General features: G+C 42.7%; 1 protein-coding gene across 16 annotated transcripts in view; it reads right to left on the bottom strand.

The window, feature by feature from the left end:
* Nucleotides 1-22310, bottom strand: part of CACNA1A (calcium voltage-gated channel subunit alpha1 A) — a 275590-nt gene that overhangs the window by 104545 nt on the left and 148735 nt on the right. For all 16 annotated transcript variants that reach the window (XR_008328860.1, XM_053376385.1, XM_053376381.1 and 13 more), the window contains 12 exons: nucleotides 22136-22248; nucleotides 20161-20292; nucleotides 19135-19207; nucleotides 18164-18281; nucleotides 17570-17637; nucleotides 16743-16849; nucleotides 14973-15782; nucleotides 13836-14302; nucleotides 12560-12698; nucleotides 11820-11949; nucleotides 4923-4982; nucleotides 1683-1789 (listed from right to left, as the gene is read on the bottom strand). Coding sequence is in view for 15 of the 16 variants with exons in the window: in XM_053376385.1 (XP_053232360.1) it covers nucleotides 1683-1789; nucleotides 4923-4982; nucleotides 11820-11949; nucleotides 12560-12698; nucleotides 13836-14302; nucleotides 14973-15782; nucleotides 16743-16849; nucleotides 17570-17637; nucleotides 18164-18281; nucleotides 19135-19207; nucleotides 20161-20292; nucleotides 22136-22248 (2324 nt within the window). In the remaining variant the exon portion in view is untranslated. The remainder of the gene's footprint in view (nucleotides 1-1682; nucleotides 1790-4922; nucleotides 4983-11819; nucleotides 11950-12559; nucleotides 12699-13835; nucleotides 14303-14972; nucleotides 15783-16742; nucleotides 16850-17569; nucleotides 17638-18163; nucleotides 18282-19134; nucleotides 19208-20160; nucleotides 20293-22135; nucleotides 22249-22310) is intronic.

The raw sequence follows: 22310 nt of genomic DNA, 5'->3' as shown, positions 1-22310 counted from the left end.
AAATAAAAGGAAAGCAAAATATATCCCCTCCCTAATTTGAGCCAAAAGTAAACTATCAACTCAGGTTTTTGAAGATATTATTAGAAATATTATTAAGAACATAACCTCATTTTCTTTGTTTTAGAGTAAATTAAATTTAATAATAATAATAATAATAATAATAATAATATGTTATTTATACCCCATCCATCTGGCTGGGTTTCCCCAGCCACTCCAACAAAATATTAAAATACAATAGTCTGTTAAACATTAAAAGCTTCCCTAAACAGGGCTGCCTTCAGATGTCTTCTAAAATGTGTGAGTTCACATTTCTTTTCTAAAATGTGTGAATACAGCATAAGGCACTTTAGGACTCAGGGCCTGAACCATATTTTATTCTTCTTTTTAAACCTGACCCATTTTGGTGCTATGCATCTCACAGCATCTGTATTGCAAACGTACAAGGGACAAATCAGAAAGAGCAGACCACATGAGCTTCTCACCCTATATTTCGATGATGAACTGCTGTAGACACACCCTAAATGTGGTATTGTAAATGTAGGTTGGTTTTACATTTAATCAGCTCTTTCTCTTAGCTTGAACAGGAAGTAGTGGAGCCTCTCTACAAATGATGTAGGCTTCTGTTATCACTGAGAAAAAAAATCTTAGCCATGCCAGCCTCTTGGCCTTTTTGCATCCTGATACAGTGGTGCCCCGCAAGACGAAATTAATTCGTTCCGTGAGTTTTTTCTTCTTGCGAGTTTTTTGTCTTGCGAAGCACGGTTTCCCATAGGAATGCACTGAAAATCAATTAATGCGTTCCTATGGAGACCGCCTTCAGACCAGGTCCGGGGACAGTCTGTCCCCGGACCTCTTCTGAAGGCAGGCCGGGGGAGAACGGCAAGCTCCGGGGACAGAGGTGAAGGGGCAGTGCTCCTTCACCTCTTTCCTCGAACCTCTTCTGTAGGCAGGCGGGGGGAGAACGGCTTTTCTTCCCACCGCCAGCCTTCAGAAGGCTGTTCTGAAGGCTGGCGGTGGGAAGAAAAGCCCTTCTCCCCCCACCGGACTTCAAAAGAGCTGCGGGAAGTCCGGCGGGGGTCCAAGGGATTCCCTCCCAGCCCGCCCCGCCCCGCTGAAGTTTGGAGGGAGCCTGTGGGGAAAAACTCAAAAAAAAAAAAATTCGTTTTGCGAGAAAGGCCCATAGGAAAATTTGTCTTGCGAAGCGGCTAAAAAATCAGAACACCCTTTCATCTTGCGCGTTTTTCGTTTAGTGAGGCATTCGTCTTGCGGGGTACCACTGTATATCCATTCAGTGCAACATAGGAGATCATTTTTCAGAATTTATGGCTCGGATTCCCACAACCTGCAACTTACAAGGAGTCTGAAAAGAAACAGGGGCAGTCTGCCATTCCTATAGTTGGCCCTTGGGGAAAACTCCACATGCAAGGAGCATCCCAAGCCAAGGGGAGAGCACACAGGTTTGGAGTGTCCATGCTCTAGGAAGGCTTATGGCAGCACCGGAAGAGGGATTGTGATGAGGGAATGGGCAGGGGGGCCAAGTTGCCTATGTGTTGACAACTGTTAACAGACCAATCATGCAGCAAGCTTCAACAAGAGTCTTTTCCAGGAGAAGGGAATGAGCTGTGCTTTCTGCAGAAAGAGGTAAAAGAAAGAAAGCACTATGGCTCCCTAAAGAAACTTACGTGAAGGCAAACGCCACCAATGCTCCACTGACCACAATGAAATCCAGGATGTTCCACAGGTCCCGGAAATAAGCGCCTCGATGAAGGATCAGTCCTAAGTCAATCATCTAAAGAATTAACCAAAGCAAAGAAACACAGGGTTCTTGAGGCACTATGCATGGTTTTGATTACTATAATTTTGAGATCCCCAGTCCCCTAGTGTCAATTACTATTGTTTCCATAATTCCACTCTAATGACGGAGGTCAGTCTTGCTGGGCTCATTTTACAAAGTAGGAGATCAAGGCAAAAAAAAGGGGACTGACTTGCATGAAAATGAAAATGAACAGACCACAGGTGCAGCTCTAGTATTCATGGGCAATGCAGAAAAGAGCAAACAAAGGATAGTTCATGCCCAGTTCAAAGACTAAAATCTGGTTTTTATGAATCTTGAGAGCTGTGCTGGCACAACACAGTCTGAAACACTGATTGTTTTTCTGGATGTGTTGTACACACAATTTCCTCTATGACATAATCTCTCCCCACGTGTTTAATGGTGCTGCTGTCACAGGAATCCTGACTGGGTAGAGGTGGGATCTATGCAATACTGGAGTTATCAAACCCCACATCACAGAATCCAGTGTACGAAAACATTCTGCAGCACATATACTGCTGCTTGTAGGCAAATCTTTCACTATGCCACTCTGTAAAGCATGCATTAAATTCAGAGCCACTTCAAATGCTACAGTAAAAGGACATCTACCCTAGCATTTTTACTACGTATCAACCACACATTTTCTTTCTGTATATACTCAGAAATGGGAAGTCAGGAGGGGGAAAAGTACGCTTAGGGCTGTCAACCAAATGAAATACCGTATTTTTTGCACCATAACACTCACTTTTTTCCTCCTAGAAAGTAAGGGGAAATGTCTGTGCGTGTTATGGAGGGAATGCCTACGGGTAGCATGCCTACGGATTTTCCTCCTCTAAAAACTACATGCGTGTTATGGTCGGGTGCATGTTATAGAGCGAAAAATACGGTATATTCCCCTCAGTAAGAGACCTGGGAGTTACGATAAGGGCATGGAGCAACCATTATGTCAGCAAACATGAAAGACAGTTGTAATAGACAGGTGAGTGGAAGAACAATTGACAGCAGGGGGATGTGATGGAATGCTAGCTAGAGTCAGAATGAATGACAGGTGTAGCAGTGTCCGTTGTGAATGGCAGCTGAAAGAGTGTGAGGAGTTGAGTAAAAATGCGGGAGGGAATTAGGTGTGTGAGTGTTAGAGAGGGAATGAATGAACGAACGAATAAACAAATGAAGGTATAGGTAATAATATTAGGATAGTTCTAAAAGAGGGGGTTTAACCATTATGCCTGGTCAGGATAGAAAAAAATTATTTTTTATTCTTTATAAATTTACTAATTGTTCTGATACATTAAATGCTTTTTATAATTATTTTTGTCATTTTTCATACAGAATGGTTGACATAAGCACATACAAAATGCAGTAAGAATGATGAGTGTAACAAATAGAAATAGAAATAAAAAATGAGAATACAGAGGGGAAGGGAAATTTAATTAATGAAGGTGTTCTGGTCTGGGTGGATTCTAGAAATACCTCATTTTAGGACTAGTTAATAGTATCTCATGCTACCTATTTGCACAAACCAGCTTTTAGTCCAGATCTTGCTCTGTCTTAGCTCTCAACTGAGCAGATCTTAGTTCCCAAGTGAAGTGAAAAAAGCCTGTCACACAATCAATCCGCGGTAGCCTCAAGAGAAGCCAGCAGTGTGAACTACGGCACACTTTAGCTTGTAAAGCTGCAGCATGAAAACACAATATTCTTCACTATAATAACCACATTTGGGGAATAATGCCTTGCTTTTTTAGGCACAGTTCAGTGCCCTCAAGGAAATACGCTAGCACATTTGAAATTTTTGTAACTTTCTAGGAGGACACTTCACACAAATGGCTTCCAGGGTGAAAATGTTTCAGTTTGGCTCTGCTTTCAAGTGGCTAACATATTATACAGTGGTAACTCGGGTTACAAACTTAATTAGTTTAGGAGGTCCGTTCTTAACCTGAAACCATTCTTAACCTGAGGTACCACTTTAGCTAATGAGGCCTCCCGCTGCCGCCATGCGATTTCTGTTCTCATCCTGGGGCAAAGTTCTTAACCCGAGGTACTACTTCCGGGTTAGGAGAGTTTGTAACACGAAGTGTTTGTAACCTGAGGTGTTTGTAACCCGAGGTATATTAATTAGGCCCTAGATATCTGTCAGTGTCACCATGTCTGTACATTTCCTCACCAGTGAATCTAAACTTGTGTGCATCTGTCTTAAGTGTTCAGTCAAGCCCCAGCAGAGATCTGCTCCAGGCTGTCTCTTGTTTTTCTTACAATTCTGGTCATGGGGGCAGCTGTTATTGTGGTTGCAGCATGCAGGAATGGAAGGTTTATCCTTTCCCTTCCTAGCCACAACCTTCTCCTGAAAACTGCCCCCCTCCCCTGCTACGATGCTTTTATACTATGCTTTATAACTGTAGTGGGGACATTTTTTGCAGGGAGGGAGTTGTAGGTATGGAGGAAAGGGATAGATTTCCTCTCTGTGTATGGTGCGATCACATTAACAATCCACCCCTAGGGCTGTAATTAATTTAAGACAAAGAGATGTAGCTGCACACCGCACAATAAGCATAGCATGTAGTTTAACTCTTAATTTGCTAGGGTTGCTGAAGAATTAGAGTGCTGGTTGTACAGGAGGAAGAGTGGCAGCGTTTAGTTTCTGGAAGCTCTGGTTTGAGGCACACATACCCTTACTTGTTCATAATTGTGTCCATGTACAACTGTTGTTTTTTTTTTTTTTTGAGGGGAAGAATGGTTTGGAAGTATTCAAATCCATATTGTATTTTGGCAGAGTAGTTAATTGTAACTGCTTAGAGATTTTTGAAATATTAAGCAGTACATTCATTATAAGAAAGAAAAAAAAGAGAATATCTTATTTCTGAAATTTTCACTCGACCTGGGCAAACTAAGAAAGATATGTGTGCCTGTTGGACTACTAAATGGGAAAGGAGGTGTGAAAAGGCTCTTTTGAGCGATTCCCCCAAGGGACATTTGTTTCTCATGCCCCCCAAATACTGATTCACAAACATTCAGCCCAGCTCTACTTCTGCCCTGCAGCTTCAAGTTCTCTTTTCCAAACACTACCAAAACGTCATGAGATCTCAGGCTCAAGCCCAGTTCCCCAATTACTAACCTTAACAACCATTTCAAAGGTGAAGACACCTGTGAAGACATAGTCAAAGTAACGGAGAACCTACAGGGAGAAATGACATAAAGGAATTAAAAATATAGTTCAGGTCTCACCACATCTCTGAAGTCATAAATCCTAACCAAACTCGTGACCAAGGCAGACCTTGGCTTCCATTTTGTCTCTAAACACAATCTAGTCAGCAGCATGCAGGAGATAAAGTTCAAAGCAACAAATGACAGATTAAAGACTCTTATATTATCTAGAATCAATAAAGTAATCCATACTGCATTCTGGTCACTTCTCCCTCTTTTATGAGATACCACAGCCTTACTGATCTGTAATGAGGGTCAGAATTTCGAATTGTGTTTTACTCTACTACCATCTTATGGAGTTCCCATTGTAACCATTGTTATCTGTGGAAGATGCTAAGGGAAACATAAAAAGCATCTGCATGCGTAACATGCTATCTCCATGGGAGTTACAGCTGTCCTTTGGCTTCTGATGTTGCTATTATAAAAGGGCTGATTTATAGGGGCATATAGTTAGAGTAGCAAAAACAAGGTTCTGTGATTACATGCATAAACATTTTATAGCTTATAAAAATAGCAACTGTTGGGCTAATGATTTGGAATTTGACATAATACGATTTACCTGATGAGGTCTACAGAAGTGCCACAATTACACTGATCCCATACAACATATTGGAAAAACAAAAACAATAAACGCTAACAATAAACAAAACAACTCTCCCACCCCCTAACCATCAGATAAAAAATAATAATAACTCAACACTAACACATCCCTCCATGGCCCAAAGATCATTCATATTAACTAGGCTGTATTTTGTTTTTGTTTAATCTCCCCACGTTGCCCAGAAACCTTGTGGCAAGGCCAGTTGATGTAAATCACTGTGTGTGGGGGGGTGTCCTCCAGTGATAGTTCAGTATCTCTCCTCCAGTTTTAGGGAGCAGCAGCAAAAGCAGAGCAAAAAATTGCCTCCTCTGCAGTTGTCCTGGCCGTTTGTCCAATCCTGCTGTTGAGGAGACAGCAGCCATTTTGCATTAGGCCACCACCCTGGCAGCATCCATTTTGTGACTGGTGCCCTCAACACCTTCACAAAATTCCAAATATGTCCCCAGATGCAAAGAACTTGATGATCACTGGAATAAACAAATGTCACGTGTTTCACAAGATTAAAAACCCTTCAAGTATCCCTATTTTCCAGGGACATCCCTGATTTAGAGAAGCTGTCCCAGTTTCTGATTTGATCCTGGAATGTCCCACTTTTCCTTAGGATATTCCTATTTTCACTGGAGGGTATGGAGTTATCCGACTCCGAGGCGTCTGAAGGCAATCCTGTATAGGGAATGTTTTTTTAAAAAATGTTTAATTATTATTTTTATATATGTTGGAAGCTGCCCAGAGTGGCTGGGGCAACCCAGTAAGATGTGTGGGGTACAAATGGTAAAATCATCATTATGGTATGGGACGTCCCTATTTTCATTGGAGAAATGTTGGAGGGTATGAGATTACACTGCCACAGTTGCTATCTATAGGAGAGAAAGAGCGTGGGGATGAGTTTTCTGACGGAGAGGAAAGGAGTGGCTCGGGAATCAATTGAACAGGAATTTATTGGAGGGAAATGGGGACAGGGGTGTCTTGGTGGTCATTTTGTGACTAGGCAGGCTCAGCTATGGCAGCCATGTTGTGCTGTTATTGATACAGGCTCTAAAATGTTGTTTTTGCTGAGAATTGGATTTTTTTTGGTGAACAGCCAGCAATAGTAATTTTTTTTAAAAAAAGATATAGGTACAAAGTCCCTTTAGGCCCTCGAAGCTGTTTACCACAGAGGTCAAGCATGTCCAGCACTGTTCTCATGTGGGGGAGGGGGGTAGTTAAGTGACAACTAAAGCAATATGGAGATAATTTCTGAGGCCTTAGGGAGTTAGTTTGCCAGAAGGTAAGGAAGTAAAACAATGAGGTATACTGTAAGCCTGTGCAAGATCACTCAGAACAGCAAATCTTTCTAAACGTAGAAGAGGCACATCTATCCTGTTAAGTTGTGGGTGAACATATCAGACGACACAGTAATTCTTCAGACAGCTCTTGTTTATTCACAGGCCAGAACAGAACTGAACTGAAGGGTTCAGCCAACCTGCTTATAGAGAGCTCAACTACAAAGTAACAGTAACAACTTTCTGTAACTATCCAATCACTGAACGTCACTTTCAATTCCTTATTTGCATATGCAGACATGAGTGAAAACTATCTACAGTATCCCCCTGCTGGCCCAGGATGAGAACTTCAGTACATAACATATCCATTTGCACACATTGCACAGTTAAAGATAAATACGGGTGTGGGTGGGAGGGAGGGAGAGAGAGAGAGAGAGCGACTGAGAGAGCGTGTTTAACAGATCCTGAAAGAGCAGGAGCATAGACTATCCTGAGGGCAGCATGCCCCTGTCAATTGGTTTGTAGGTTCGACAGATACAGGTCAGATTTTTCTATGATAGCCTACTGAACATAATGGTACCTAAAGTCTTCATTTTCTTTCTTTTTTACTTTGAAAATAAGATGCCATGTGGTTAGCAGTTTTAAACTGTCAGGCTCTAGACCAAGCTTTGTAACACTGCGAGTTGCATTTCAGTTTGCTAAATACTGTACATTCTTCATAACAGGCTGCAATGAAGTGTAAAGTTCAGAGTACGAATGAAAGTGCATAATGGAGAATTGCCAATTATATCCAACAATTAATAGTTACAAAACAACTACTTTCATGTTTAGCAGACTCCAGTATTTTAATACATTTTCTTTTAAAAACCTGTGAAATTAAATAATAAAACCTGCTGGTTTAAGATTAGAGTTAGGGCTGTCTCATGTTGACTCAAGCTCTGCAAAGCTGGGAAATTGGAAGCTAAGGCTGATGCCTTAATAGATGAACCTCATGATCAGGAATGATGTTGTACGATGTGCAAATTGTGCTTGCTTACAACTTATTCCCCATGCACATACACTTTTCCTTGGTCATTCAGGCCCAAATCCATATGGGGAGTTTGGAATTCCTGTGAACAGCAAAGATGCCTCATGCCTGTAGTGCCTTATGAAGCAATTGAATTCCCTCTTCCAGAACACAACTGCTTTGCTTCAGATTGCACCCTCTGAATATCACTTTGCAACAGAAAATGTGTGTGGACTAAGATTAGTAAGCTCCCTTATCTAACTTGATATTCTCTGTAAGTTCCCATGAGAGCTTTTTTAGAGGGGAAGAGGCACTGGCCTACATATGCACTGAAATATAAATAATTAAGCAACCCATTCCTTTTCTTGTTGCCTTTTTAATATCTATGAAACGGCTGGGTTATTTCCAAAACTTGCTTTACTGTTTTTGGTATAATCTTCCGTTGTAATGGTGCTAGGAAAGAGGTCTACACACCCCACGCCCCAAGTCATTGGTAGCAGTACTGTACCAGTCTCACCCCTAGTGCATCAGAGGATTTTCCACTCTGCTACTCTTTAACCCATCCTGCTAGCTATGATATAAGCCACAAGCTGACATGACATAAGGGTCGTATGTTTCATAAGGCAACACAGGGCAAGGACAACATCTTAACTCTGATCTTAAACTAGCAGGGTTTTTTTAAATCACTGAATATTTGCCTATATGTAAAGGTTTTTTCAATTTTGTGCAGGAAAATTCCTTTTCAGAATAGGAGCCACAAACAAAAATAAGCCAAAATTGTTTTGGTATCCACATTAGACAGTCTGAAAGAAAAGGGGGAAATCACCAGGGTGCATGGAGATGCCATGTAGTCAATAAGTTGCATAGTTCACAGCTCATTAAACACAGGAAATGGGAATAAAAACAAAATTCAACCATTAAGATATGTCCAAATCATGTTAATACCTCCCTTGACATGCCCTTTAACAGGTTTTACTCTTTGCTTTGGTAGTGAAGATGGTCTTCACTTCTGCCAGTTACACGCTATCTTACTGGGTATTAATAGTCCCAAATGTACATAGTTCAGTCTGTTCCTGGTCCATATCAATTTTTGTTTGTTTTCATCCATATCTGTTGACACATCCAGTGGTGTAGCGTGGGTTGTCAGCACCCGGGGCAAGGGAAGTAATTTGCGCCCCCTAACCTAAGGGGGCAGAGAGCTGCGAGTGTGAGCGCGCCCCCCCAGATGTTGCGCCCGGTGCGGCCGGCTCCCCTTGCACCCCCCACGCTACGCCACTGGACACATCTTCTGTCCTGTTTCCCCATTAATCAGTGATCTTTGAATCCACACTAGAAGTTGTATTTAAATACATAGAGTGGTATGGTATTCAACTACGTTTTACTCAGAGTAGACCCCCTGAAATTAATAGACATAACAGTCATGATTATTTTATTTTAATGGGTCTACTTTGAGTAAAACTTACTTTATGTCAAAATTACATGTTTATATGTACTTTATTCTAAAATGCACATTGTAATGCATATTGGTGCATCATTGAGCCAAGAGCTACATTGCACTATTTGGAAAAGTGTGAAATCTAAAGGACAATTATGTTTCAGTCCACACATTAGGCCTGCAGGTATGTATCAGGTCAGTTTGCACCAGAATGTACAGAAACTGAACTCCTTTACATCCTAGGATGTATGACACTGGTGCTGGATAACAACCCTGGGCCAGGTTATTCTTATGTTCAGCTAGCATAAAGCTGTGGGGGGGGGGTCCTTTGGTTATTGGGATGTATTCTATTGATTTTATCCTCATCGCAGCACAAAGGTTTCATATTACTGCATGAAACAGAGAAGCCCAAAGTAGAGGCCCTCCCTCCTGCCCATCCCTAGTGGAGATGCTGCTCTAATTATTTCACTCATTTTTCCGTAGGGATATCTCATGGGACCTGTCCAGCGAAGCTCTTGAAAAAGAAAGTGCAGTGTAAGCTGGTAGCAGAGCCAGGCTGTGATTTATCTCTTTCTCTCCCTTTATACCACTACACCTCCCTCCTAACCTATTTAAATCCCAGCTGCTTTTCTCAGAAAGTCAGAGACTGGAAGATGGATTTTTGCTTTTCACATATAATATTATAAGATCAGTAGTGTTAATAACAATCCCACCCCAAATATTATTTTTTACAATATTCTCAAAGGACTGGCTAATACCAGACATAAGGCTTCTATATGCATGACAATTTCCCTATATGAAAATCACCTCAGTGTAGAAAAAACTGTACACCATCACGTGCAACCAACTCACATGTGTCTATTTGGCTGCATGCACACATTGAAATAGACATCTGAACCCTTGTCTGATATGAGGATATTTGATTTTGCCTACAAAGAGCAATATCCATGTAGAAAAATCATTAATGTATGAAGCTGTCCATAAGGTCTTGGAAAACATAAGACAAAGGGTTTCTGTCAGATGCTGATGGTGGTTGCTCGTGAGTAACCAGGCAGGACTCCAACCTGTCTTTTACAGGTTTTATTGTGCAAACTATTTACAGTGCAGATCTACAAAGTTCATGTCCATCTTAGTCACTTGCAGAATACGGGAGTGGCCCCTTCCGGCTTCTCCCTCAACATAAGAACTTCAGCACCCCAAGCATCTTCCTTCCCTCCTTGCGTTTCACCCCTCTGCACAAGCTGGGCAACGGAAGTGGCGTGCGTCCCTCCTGGCCAGCTCCCCGAGGTGAGGCGCTGGGGCTCTCAGCAGCATCCTTGAGCCCTTTCCTCAGTTGGCTGGCCCCTTCCCTCTCTTCTCCACTGGAGAAGAGAGGGAAGGGGCCAGTTCCCACCGCTGGAAGAGGAACTGCTCCTCAGGCGTTTCGGAGGCTCTCTGTATTCTAACGGCCCTCCTGCCTCCCTCCCCTGTTCCAATGGCAGTCCCCTGACAGGTTTCTCTCTCAAAGGCCCATCGCCAACATTTCACTCACTGGGGCCAGTGAAGTTTATGAATTTGACAGCTGACATGACACTGGTAAGTCGCCCTAGTATGGTTGTCTATCAGATTATCTCAATCAGTTAGAAAGCTGGACAGCGGCAGGAAGGACAGAAAAGAAGCAAGATGCACCTAAGTTCCAATACGATCTTGAGCTCTAGTTCCCATTCCTTCCTTCCAAGTTCTATCCATATTCAAACAAAGTTTGGAATGCATGGTAAAGTGATCACAAAGCCATGCAATCATATACTGAGTTCTATGTGGCTCTACTGAAAACCATACCAATTGGATCATAGGCTCGGACAGTCAGTACAGCTCCTAGTTGGTCACCAATCCCAGATGTAGACAGAACATGCAGCAGGCTAATACAATATGGATCTTACAAGGACACTAGTATGAGGTGCTGTATAGCTGAGGACCATCTGACATCTCTACACATACCAAGAACTCCCATATAAAGTGTGGAATTAAGGGAGCAACAGTAGGTAGACAACCCGGTCAGATGAGCAGGGTACAAATAATAAATTTTTTATTTCTATTACTAAAGGAGGAGAGACAGAGCTGCAGGTTGGACCAGCAGAGATGTGGAAGGTACTTATGCTAACTGACCAGGAGTTCCTTTTATTCCACCAGACCTTCCTGGTTTACTTTTTGATGGAACTCCCAAGCTTGAGATTCCCTGCTCGTGAACTCGATTTTGTAGCAAACCATGGCTACAACATCCAATGATGAGGAGAATACTTGTTTCTATAGCAAGATGTCTCACTGCCTAGAGACATTTCGATCAGGCCATAGTCGTACCCATCAAGGCTAACTTAGAGACATAGCCTTCCCCATCTAAATGGTGGGCCTTCCAGAGCTGGCCATATCTATTTTGGTATCCTATAATTCATCTTCAAAGTCAGAGGAGAGCAGGAGCTGCAATGGAGATTCACAGATAAAAGTAACGGAATGCAGGAAGGACTTACATTGTTACGGGGAGCACTTGGCTGCACAGGATCTTCAGCAGCCAAAGCAATGCTGCTCATGGCAATCACCATCAGGATGCAGATTTCAAAGTAGCGCAGGTTGACAATGTAATGACAAAGCCGCCGAAACCTAGTACCAAAAGGCAAAAGCATATTCTGTGGAAGGGTATCACAAGTGCTGAGCAAATGGCTACATTTCTCCTACTGAATCAGATAAAGTATTTATTTTGGAGCTGAGCGAGAATTACTCAGAATATATATTTTTAGAAAATAGAATATTTTTTTATTGCTAGAAAAAGACCACTTTCTCCCCCAGAGAAATTCAGTGAAAAATAGTGCTGCCTATTTCACTGCCACAAGTTGGAGTGGAGAATTTTGAGAGGGCATTTGTCTTCAGCTCTGATATACATATATATATATATATATTGAAAATAGTCAAAGCCGCCAATATATATTAGGTTCTGGCGCATAAGCCAACCTTAATATCTCTGAGCCTAGTTGTGGATCGGTCTCATGAATCCAATCAGCATGATAATTCTCATTCTCTGCCCAAGTTCACAAAATTTGACATATTCAACTGAAATCAGAGCCCCAAAGACTCAGTCTTTGCAAATAAACAGTCCTCCTTCATCCTCTGAATGAATCCTCTGCATAATCCAGCCAAGTATCCAATTTTCATACACTCTAACCATTTGTGAACTATGGTATCAGGTTCCCAGCTACCTTTCAGCAACACTTACGGGTTAGTGGTTGATAGAATGAACATAGAGCTGTATGGTGGCATAGGCTTGGGTCCCTCCCCTCCATCATCTTCTTCCTCCTCCTCCTTTTTTTCTTCCTCCTTCTTGGGCAGAGGTTCAGGGTTGGCATTCTTATTGACTGGCGAATAGGTGGAGAAAAATAAAAGTGATCAGTCTTGATATGTTCCCTCTCTCAGTCCTCCCAGTACCATTTTAGCAAAAGTTGATCCAGTCAGTTCTGCATTTGCAGAAACTTATGTTGGGTAGTCTTTTGGGGGAGTTGGGGAGCAAGTTAAGGACAAATATGGAGACCAGGATGTTGGATACTCTACATATAGAAACAGGTTTTGTTTTTGTTTTTTTACTGGTACCTGTATATGCCTACAGAAAACACGAAGTGTACAAAGTAGATATTGACACCCAATTCTGGGATGCAAAAATGTCTGCACAAAGCTTTGCAGGACTCAGACAGATGCATGACAACTTGTGTATGGAAATGCTCCAGCACAGTCAGAAAGACAAAGCCTCTTGAACTATAGCACACACCGACCTGGATACTGCAGGCCAGCAGTATCCCCAATATTTTTTTCATTTATTTACTCAATTTACCATGCCATAAATATTTAAGATACTAAAAGCCCTTAATATATACAGATGCAACAGATTTAAATAAAAAAATCTTTCCCAGGTGTAATGTGTGTACATTCTGCTCTGTGCAATGAAGTCCTCAGCAATTCAGAATATGGTGGCTTGTCATACTTATCATGTAACAGTTGCTGTAGTCTTAGTTTCCTCTGACAGGTTTATATACACTCAGCATGAAAGAGACAACAAATCTTCAGGATATCCAAGGCAACACAGATACAGACACACAGAAATTCAGCAGCTAAGAGGCACATGCAGATGCATGTCAGTACAACTGTGACAGGAACAGAGCCAACTCACACTCAGAACATCAGTCCACTGACATAGCCATTGGGCTAGACACAAACATGACCTTGAGTAACATAGCTGATAGCACAGCCATTACACTAATACAAGAAAATAGGTAGAACTAACCACAAACACCATTATGTGAGTGTTCTACAAATTCATTTTGTCTCTTTTATTGCCTGTGATGGTTACTTCCTCCTGCCTTCCACACAAGCAAAACAAAGCCTTCTCTATCCTTTCCTCTCATGAAATTCCACCCAACTTGCATCTCAAACATGTGCCTAAAATTCTTCTATAATTTGTCTGGCTCTAGCCCTACAGACACAGGGCACTCAGTGCTCACCTTGCATGATAGCGTTGTTGATTGGTGGTGGAAAGGTGGGTGGGATTTCCACCACAGTGTGCTCTGTTTTCTTGGCAGTTTTGGGTGGATTGTTCTGGGTGGTGGGATTAGTGACAATGAGGCTGTTCTCTGGGTTTTTAGGGGGTCCAGGGCTGGATGGATTGCCAGGATTATTGGGGGTCCGGCGACTGGTAGAGTTCTGAGAGTTGGGGAGTGGTTGGTCCAAGGGAACAGGTGGGTTTTGGGGCAGGTGGCTTGGTGTGGAATTTGAGTGGCTGCCTCCTTTGGTAGGATTCTGAGGGTGGCTGATGGGATGTTGGTTTGAGGTCTCATTGGTTGCCAGCTTATTGTTCTTCATGTTGTCAATATCCTCAGGCACTGGGGGCTCCAAACGCCCCATATCCTGTTGGATTGGCCGTGTGGTGGATAGGTTTGGTCCAGGTGGAAGGCCAGAGCCTTGGTTCTCTCTGTATAATTAAAAAGAAAAAGTCTGATCACTGGTCGAAACGTTTATATCAATGGGTCACTGAAATGCAACTAGCACAATAGCAAGTGGGGTTTGAAACTGCCTGCTCACGTGACAATTGCTTCATTCTAGCACAAGCATTACCTACACTCCCCACTTCTAAAGCTGCATCATCATTACCCACATGACATTGCCTTAACCCTCTAGAGCCAGACTATCTTTCTATGTGCACAAAATGCAGCTGTATTAGTCAAATTGTCCATCATTTCAGCTATTAATCTTACTCCATCTTAACTGCCTCCAGTCCAGATTCAACCAAGTTCCCTGATGGCTATTGGCTCAATACAGAAATAGGCCAGCAGGATGGCAGGTTTAGCAAAAGAGCCTTGTTTATTTTGACCATATCCACACATGTACTAAACTCTCTTTCCAGTGGGGCAGATGACCTAGTCACTAATAATTTCCTCACTAGATATTCTTTACCACCTTGTGGGTTCTGAACTGGTCTTGCTTCAGCAACACGAGCATCGGAATGTGAGGTTCCTAACTCTATACTGATCTCAAACAGCCTAGTAATATTTAAAGGGAAATTGGTGTTCTGAGGGGAATGGGTGCTATGAGGGAACCAGGCTCCATTGCTTCTGAGGAGTCTCCTTTCTATCCCTACTTACTTCCTGCGCCGGTGCCGTCGCTCCTTGCCATCAGCTTCATAGGTGGACTGTGCAGTATGTCGGTGCCGTCGGCGCCTTTCTCCATCAGGCTGCTCCCCATCCACATCACCGCGTGCAGGCCTGCTCCCCTCACGATGCCGAGGCCTGCGCTCAGCTTTGCTTGTCTCCTCCCCCCCTCCCTCATCTGGTGCCCGGCGGTGAGGCCGATGCCGCCGGTGCTCCCGGTCACCATCGCCTGTACGAGGTGACCCACTTCGGCTCTCTTTGCTGCCTCGGTGCCGGCGGTGGGGGTCCAAGGCCTTGATTCGCTGTGAGTCACAGTCACCACGGTAACCACGCTCAAGGATGGCATTGTGCTCCTTGCTGGAATAGTCAATCTCATGGTATCCACTTTCCTGGTTAAAATCAATTTCCTTGCTGCTGCTCCGTGGGCGTCGTGGCTCCATGCTCCCTGAGTCAGGGCGCTCATATATGTGGGGGTCTCGGGGGTGCTCATGGTAGCGAGGTGGCTTTCTCAGGAACTCTTCAGGCCGCTGCTGTCCAAAGTGGGGGTCCAAGGGTGGCTCACTGGGACGTGTCTTGTTGGTGTTGTTATTTCGATTCTCCTGAGGATCTACCACTAGTGGCCGGTCTAAGTGGGTTTTCATATCTGGTCGCATTTGGCGGGCAAATGTGACCTTCCAGCGATCCTCAGGGTCCAGTTCATTGTATAATGCCTCCCGGCTTGCCAACAAGTTTTGCTTCCGCATCTCACTTGTCCGTTGCTCCCACACTGATTTAGCGCCCTTCTGGTTCTTTTGCTGCTCTTTCCTGAAGACAAAACAGAAACAGTTTCTTGAAATGCACCCTTAGCTTCAGCACTCTTGCCTAAACCAAGACCATCTCACGCCACATCCTCAAGGACGCCAATTTTCCTGCTCTGGTTCTGACTTTCTGGTGTTCCTATTAAATCAATCTGTATCCAGCCAATTAATCATTCCTTTCAGGTGCGGTCAGGCCTGCAGAGCATAATGCAATCCAAAGAACTGTGAAGTTGCAAAAGATCCTAGAGTAAAACTCTCCACTTATACGTGCTATTGGCAATGCTGGAAGCAGCATGGAAGCCCAAAGGCAGAATTTGGTTTACATGCTGCTTCTGGCATGGACAAGAATGAATGTTGCACATTAATCCAGATGTGTGCAGACATGACTCGGCCCAGCTGCTGACACTACAGCTCTTCTTCCTGATTCTGCTGTTCATTGGGGCAAGACAGCAAATGGCAGGTTAAAACAGAAGAGCAACTGTGGCTGAACATCTTTCCTAGCACTTGCTTTGGCCATTTACTCTTCCCTAGCTATTCAATCACCACCACACATGCAGTATTGATTCCTCTCTAGGAAATGTTGGAAGGTCAGCTTGGACTTAGGCAACTATTCATTAGTCATACAGACTTTACTCCTCCTACTTTTACTTCCAAAAACCCCTATTGGAAGATGCACAAACTAGAGTAATATGGGTCACAGTTTGTATTCCTGCCTAATTTCTCTTTATAGTGTCCTCTTTGGGCATGCAAGAAGCCAGCACTTTCTGCTAGAAGGCTAGGGCTGGTGAGGGCCAACTTCTCCTTCCATAAGCAGGTGTTCCTCACAGTTTACAGGACCCAAACTGTCTCTATTCACCCCCCAGTGGGAACCTTTTACTGAGATCCAGAGCTACATGTAAGCCTGCCCTGCTTTGCATTTGTGAGACTGAAACCCAGGGGGGCTGAGGTAAATCAAGACAACACTCACGCTGCTATTGACATGTTGGCTGCAGACAGAGGGCTCACTTCTGCTACTTCCTTTGCCTTCTGGAGGGCAAGTTTCTGGCTGGCAGCTTCTTCTTCTTCTTGCTCATCCTGTGAAGCCCATACATTAGAGTTGAGTTGCCACTGCCCTGAGGTTTAGTGCCCACATCTATGTGTCTGAGCATGGGAGGGGGGCACTTAATGTTCATGAGGAAATGCCAGTGCCACTTAGCTAACCGTAACAGCTGCTTTCGCAACTGCCCTGTGATTCCTTTCCCAATCACAGAAAGGGCTGAATTGCCTCTTTCATCACGGAAATGCGATTCCAACAGAGCAAGGATGGCAAACCTGTGGCCCTCCAGGTGTTGTTGAATTAACTGCTCCCATCATGCCTAGCCATTGGCTGTGCTGGCTGGGAGGCTAATGGGAATTTGAGTCCACAATATCTGGAGGGCCACTGATTAGCTACCCTGGCAGTAACAGGACAGAGACAGTGTCCTGTTCATGAAATATCATTTTAGGCAAAATTACACAAGAGTTAGGATGCATCCAGACAGCAGCTTCTCCCAAACGACTGTAAGGTTAAACTGAAAGTATCCGTAGGAAGAAGGATCAGCTAGCACCAGGTTTTAACACAATTAGTCACTGGTTTAGACTATCACCTTTGCCAACCCTTGGACTGACAGCAATCAGAAAATGAAGCAGAGGGAAGCCATTCACTTACACAATCCTGTTTTCAGTATACAGGAAACCCAGCCCTGTAATCACCACATTCAATAAGCATGTCTCCCCATAGCCCCATTTGTCCCAGTGGTGGAGAAGTAATCCCACCTTGGTGAGCTCCTGAGCGTTGGCAAGATTATCCACTGCGATAGCCAAGAATACATTGAGCAAAGTGTCTGAATGTTGAGAGTCAAGGGAAAACCAAAAGCAGTTCTAGTTTCATTTTCACTTGACTACCTGAAGAGTTGTCAAATGCTTGGTTTCTCTTGCAGGGTTTCCCCAAAATGGTTAGCCAGACTGCAGAGTTAACAGAATTAGTCACCCAAACCTAATGCCTATTTCAGCATCAGTGGTTCATCTTATTCCACAACTCCCTTCGGAAGGAGTGTCCCAAATGAGTGTAATTTCAAGATTTATAAAGGGGACCTTTTATTTTAGCATGTAAAGTACTGACTTTACCATTTCTCGGTCCCAGTACCGACAGACTGGAATTTCTCCATCATTTTAAACAGACGGAAACAAGTTCAACTGAGGATGTATTTCCCCAACCATGTAACACATTCAACAGTAAAGATGGAAGAACCACAAAAGAATCCTCGTTCCCAGGCACCTCCTGCTTTTATAACCAGTAGTTATTGCCTCAGAGTTCATAATCTAGTCCCATAAACATACGAGAACTATATATTTCTCAACAAAGGATACAGTTACCAAACAAAGTCAGTACAATGAAATAGACTGAGAACATCATTCCTGTATCGACACCGCCCTGAGATTGGATACCATCGTACATTACTTCGTTCCAGTCTTCACCAGTCAAGATCTGAAATATGCAATATATAACTAGAAATTCCAGATGAAAATGATAGATTCCTCAGCTGAGTCAATGGTTGTATTGGAAAGGGAATTCATTGTTGATCAAACAGGGTCAGAACTTAAATAGAAGATTCTGAAGAGGTTTTTCATGTAATCTACTACTCTCTAAGTGTTTTATTCTGTGCTATGATGCTGAATAGTGCTCTGTTTCACTAGTGTCTTCTATCTGAAATGTTTTTATCTACCAGACTTCTAGAATGCTTTTCCAACAGAACCCAAGGCAATTAAATAAATCAAGACATGCAATATTCAAATTAATTGAGTGGCGCAAACTAAAAGGAATGCAGGAAGGAACAATTGGTCACTTGCTTCTTGTTTATAGAACAAAAAAGTAAAAGAGTGGCAAGAATTTTCAGGTTTAAAACAAAGATATTCTAATGATGCAAACCTACATACAATTATCCAAGATATATTTCTATGAATAATCCCGCTTACTCCAATGCACATACAAAAACAAAAGAACACAAGAGTGGCAATAAATACACCTCTGAAAGTATGAGCACCCCAATCCTAAGGGGCTGATTCAGCAGTTCTACAACCCAAGTCTCTAAAATTCAACTATCACCCCAACTCCAGGCTGCCAGATTTTGTGACATTTTTGTTGCTACATCACTATCCAATTTAATGTGAATAATAATCTATGACAACAAAGAGAAGAGAAGAACTGGTGCTATGTGGACTTTTTGGACATATCAGCACATAATCCCAGCTCAGGTGGTCACCCTACATGAGACTCATTCCAGGGACAGAAAGAGAAACAGGACAGGGAATGCAGCCTCCTTCCCATTCCCCCTGCATACCTGAAATACTGTCATTATTGCTGCTGGGAAAGTGTCAAAGTTGGTCGGAGGGGTTCCATCGTCAAAATTGAACCTGAGCAAGAGAAACACCAATCCAACAGAAACAGAGATGTTAGTTACAGATCCTAAGGTACTTCAGCTCTTTCCATCTTAGTCAGCTCGCATCCAAATCCTAGCTTTGCCTGCTAAAGGAACTGCAGATACCACAGAAATGTGGGCAGTTGTGTGAATCTTGATAGTGTGTGTGTGTGTGTGTGTGTGTGTGTGGAGAGAGAGAAAGAGAGAGAGACATCACAGACTCTCCAAGTCTAGCAAAAACATTGTAGCTGTGGGCAGAGATGAGTATCTAGCATCAGGGTCCCTAGAAGAAACTGGAGCTTATTGATTCCCTATTTGATTTCTCCATTCTAAAGCTGATCAAAAGCAGGAGCTTTCTAGAAAGACTGTAGAGATTCTGGCTATGTGTGCATGCATGCATGGATGTGTGGAATACTTCTATATTACTACAGACATGAGCATCTGCATACTCTAGCTCCTATTGCCAAAATGAGTTGTGATGAGTTAGTGTGTGATGCCCTAGTGGAACAATGGCCAAGACCTGGGATGGGTTCAGACACCACAATCCTCATCTGATAGACCATAGTTTATGCAAGCAGTAACAAGCTTTGTGCCTGTGCTTTCCCATTCCTTCTTGAGTTTTCGTGCTTACAGCCTGGCTTGTTAAACCACAATTTCTTGTGACATGTGAACTAGTCAACTGTGGTTTAAGCACTGCCTACAAAGTAGGCTATGAAAGCAGGATCTGATATCATGAGTGACATCATGAAAAAAGGTAGTTTAACAAATCAGGATATTAACATCAAAGAGGATACAGAAAGCAGGGAGGCAAGGGGCAGGAGGGAGTGTGCAGGTACAAACCTTAACCATGGTTTCAAAGGCCATTATTGTGACATCTGAACAGGGCCCAAGTATTCACTCTAAGGATGTTGCAGGAAATGTCACCCCCCAGCTTTTCCCATTACTCACTGGCCCCCAAAGAGTTGCATTCCCAAAAGGGCAAAGACGACTATGAACAGGAAGAGGAGGAAAAGGAGGCTGATGATGGACTTCATGGAGTTCAGCAGAGATACGACTAGGTTTCGTAGGGAAGCCCAGTACCTGTCAAGAGAATCCACATGTGAGCTAGCAGGGAAATCTGTCTTCTAGGGCCACACATCATATAGCAAACATTCATTCCAGGGGTCATATGATAGAAAGGATATTTCCACTCAGGCCTGGTGAAGGCTGTCAGGATGCAAGATCATAATTTAGCTAGCTTCAGCTGCTACAAACAATATATGTGTAATCCACAATAATTAATACAAAATAACATTTTCTTGCATATTGTTGGTAATTTGGATATGTCAACGACCTGCAACTGCAACTCTTGATAAGATAGAGGTTTTGTCTTGTTTTCTTTCATTTTTAAAAATCAAATTATTTTACTACTGAACCACTTGTTCTGACCTGTTTGGGGAACTGGCAGTAACTAAAGGTGGACTAGATTCAGGTAGGGATATCTGAAGAAGAATAATCTGTAGATATCTGAAGAAGTGTGCATGCACACAAAAGCTTATACCCAGAACAAACTTAGTTGGTCTCTAAGGTGCTACTGGACAATTTTTAATTTTTTTTAAAGGTGGACTAGTGCTTTATTTATTTCATGACATTTTTACCTCACCCTTCCTCCAAGTAGCTTGGGGCAACATATATAGTTCTCTCTCTTCCAATTTATCCTTACAAAAACCTTCCTAAGTAGGTCAGGTGAGGAGACAAAGACTAACTCAAAGACATCCAGAGAACTACATGGCAGAGAGGGGATCTGAACCTGGGTTTCTCTGGTGCCAGTCCAATGTTCTAAGCACTGCTCCTCTGAAACGTTTTCTCTGCCTTTTCTATTGCAAACAATTCAAATTCAATATTATTTCCTAAATTCTTTTCATTCAATAAGACTTCTGCCAGTCCTAACTTATAGTGACATCCTTTGCTTCATCTCCATGCTTTGGGTAACCCAGCAACAGTATATTTACAGCGAATTTTTATATGCCAGTTTTTACAGGGAAATGCAACTGTGGTCATCTTGTAAAGTCATCTTTACTGTTAGAGAAATTAATGACTATATACAAAGGCAGCGATCTCCTGATCCATATACAGATGGCTTCCATCAAGCACATTAATGCTTCCTGGTTTTTCTTAAACTGATGTACACTCTAACGGTATTTAGCTTCTGCTGCCTGCTGGCTGAAGATTCCTTTTTAGATAGGCTGAAGCAAACCATCAAAACAAGGGATTGTTTATTTTATTTGTTTGATATTTCACTTCCATCCAAATGCCTCTCCCTTTGGACACAGAGGACGTGGCAGTTTCAGCAGTGAAAGGAACATTCTGTAGATCGCAGTTTCATTGTAAATATATGCAGAAAGTTGTTCTTATAGATGCAGCAGGACGAAGAAACCTTCTTAAGCTAAATTTAGATATTTCAATTGCTCTAAATAATTATTTGTTTTTGACAATGTAAAATATATGCTTGCAGAACAAATTGCAGATTTCCAGTGTGTAAGAACATATACATACAGTGGTACCTCGGGTTAAGTATTTAATTCGTTACGGAGGTCCATTCTTAACCTGAAACTGTTCTTAACCTGGAGCACCACTTTAGCTAATTGAGCCTCCTGCTGCCACCGCGCCGCCGGAGCACAATTTCTATTCTCATCCTGAAGCAAAGTTCTTAACCCGAGGTACTATTTCTGGGTTAGCGGAGTCTGTAACCTGAAGCGTATGTAACCTGAAGCGTATGTAACCTGAGGTACCACTGTATTTGTATGCAACACTGTGTACACACACACAACTGCACAAGTAAGTACATGTTGGGACACGTACAAACAGCACACTCAGTCTTCCTGCCAATTAATTCATGCACATACACTTAGGGCACTGATATAAAACAACAACAACAACTTACTTTGTGACTTTGAAAATACGCAGTAACCTGAGAGCTCGTAAGACGCTGATCCCAAAGGAGGTGCCAGGCTTTACCACAGCCCAGATCACCTCAAAGATGCTCCCAATGATAACCTACCAAAAACCAAGTCAATGAGTTTAGTAACACACTATTATAGGCTATGCTCTAGACAATT

Source organism: Podarcis raffonei, chromosome 2 (assembly GCF_027172205.1).
Source record: "Podarcis raffonei isolate rPodRaf1 chromosome 2, rPodRaf1.pri, whole genome shotgun sequence".
Lineage (NCBI taxonomy): Eukaryota > Metazoa > Chordata > Lepidosauria > Squamata > Lacertidae > Podarcis > Podarcis raffonei.
The sequence above is the reverse complement of the archived record's forward strand: the minus strand, read 5'-3'. Positions and strand labels throughout refer to the sequence as shown.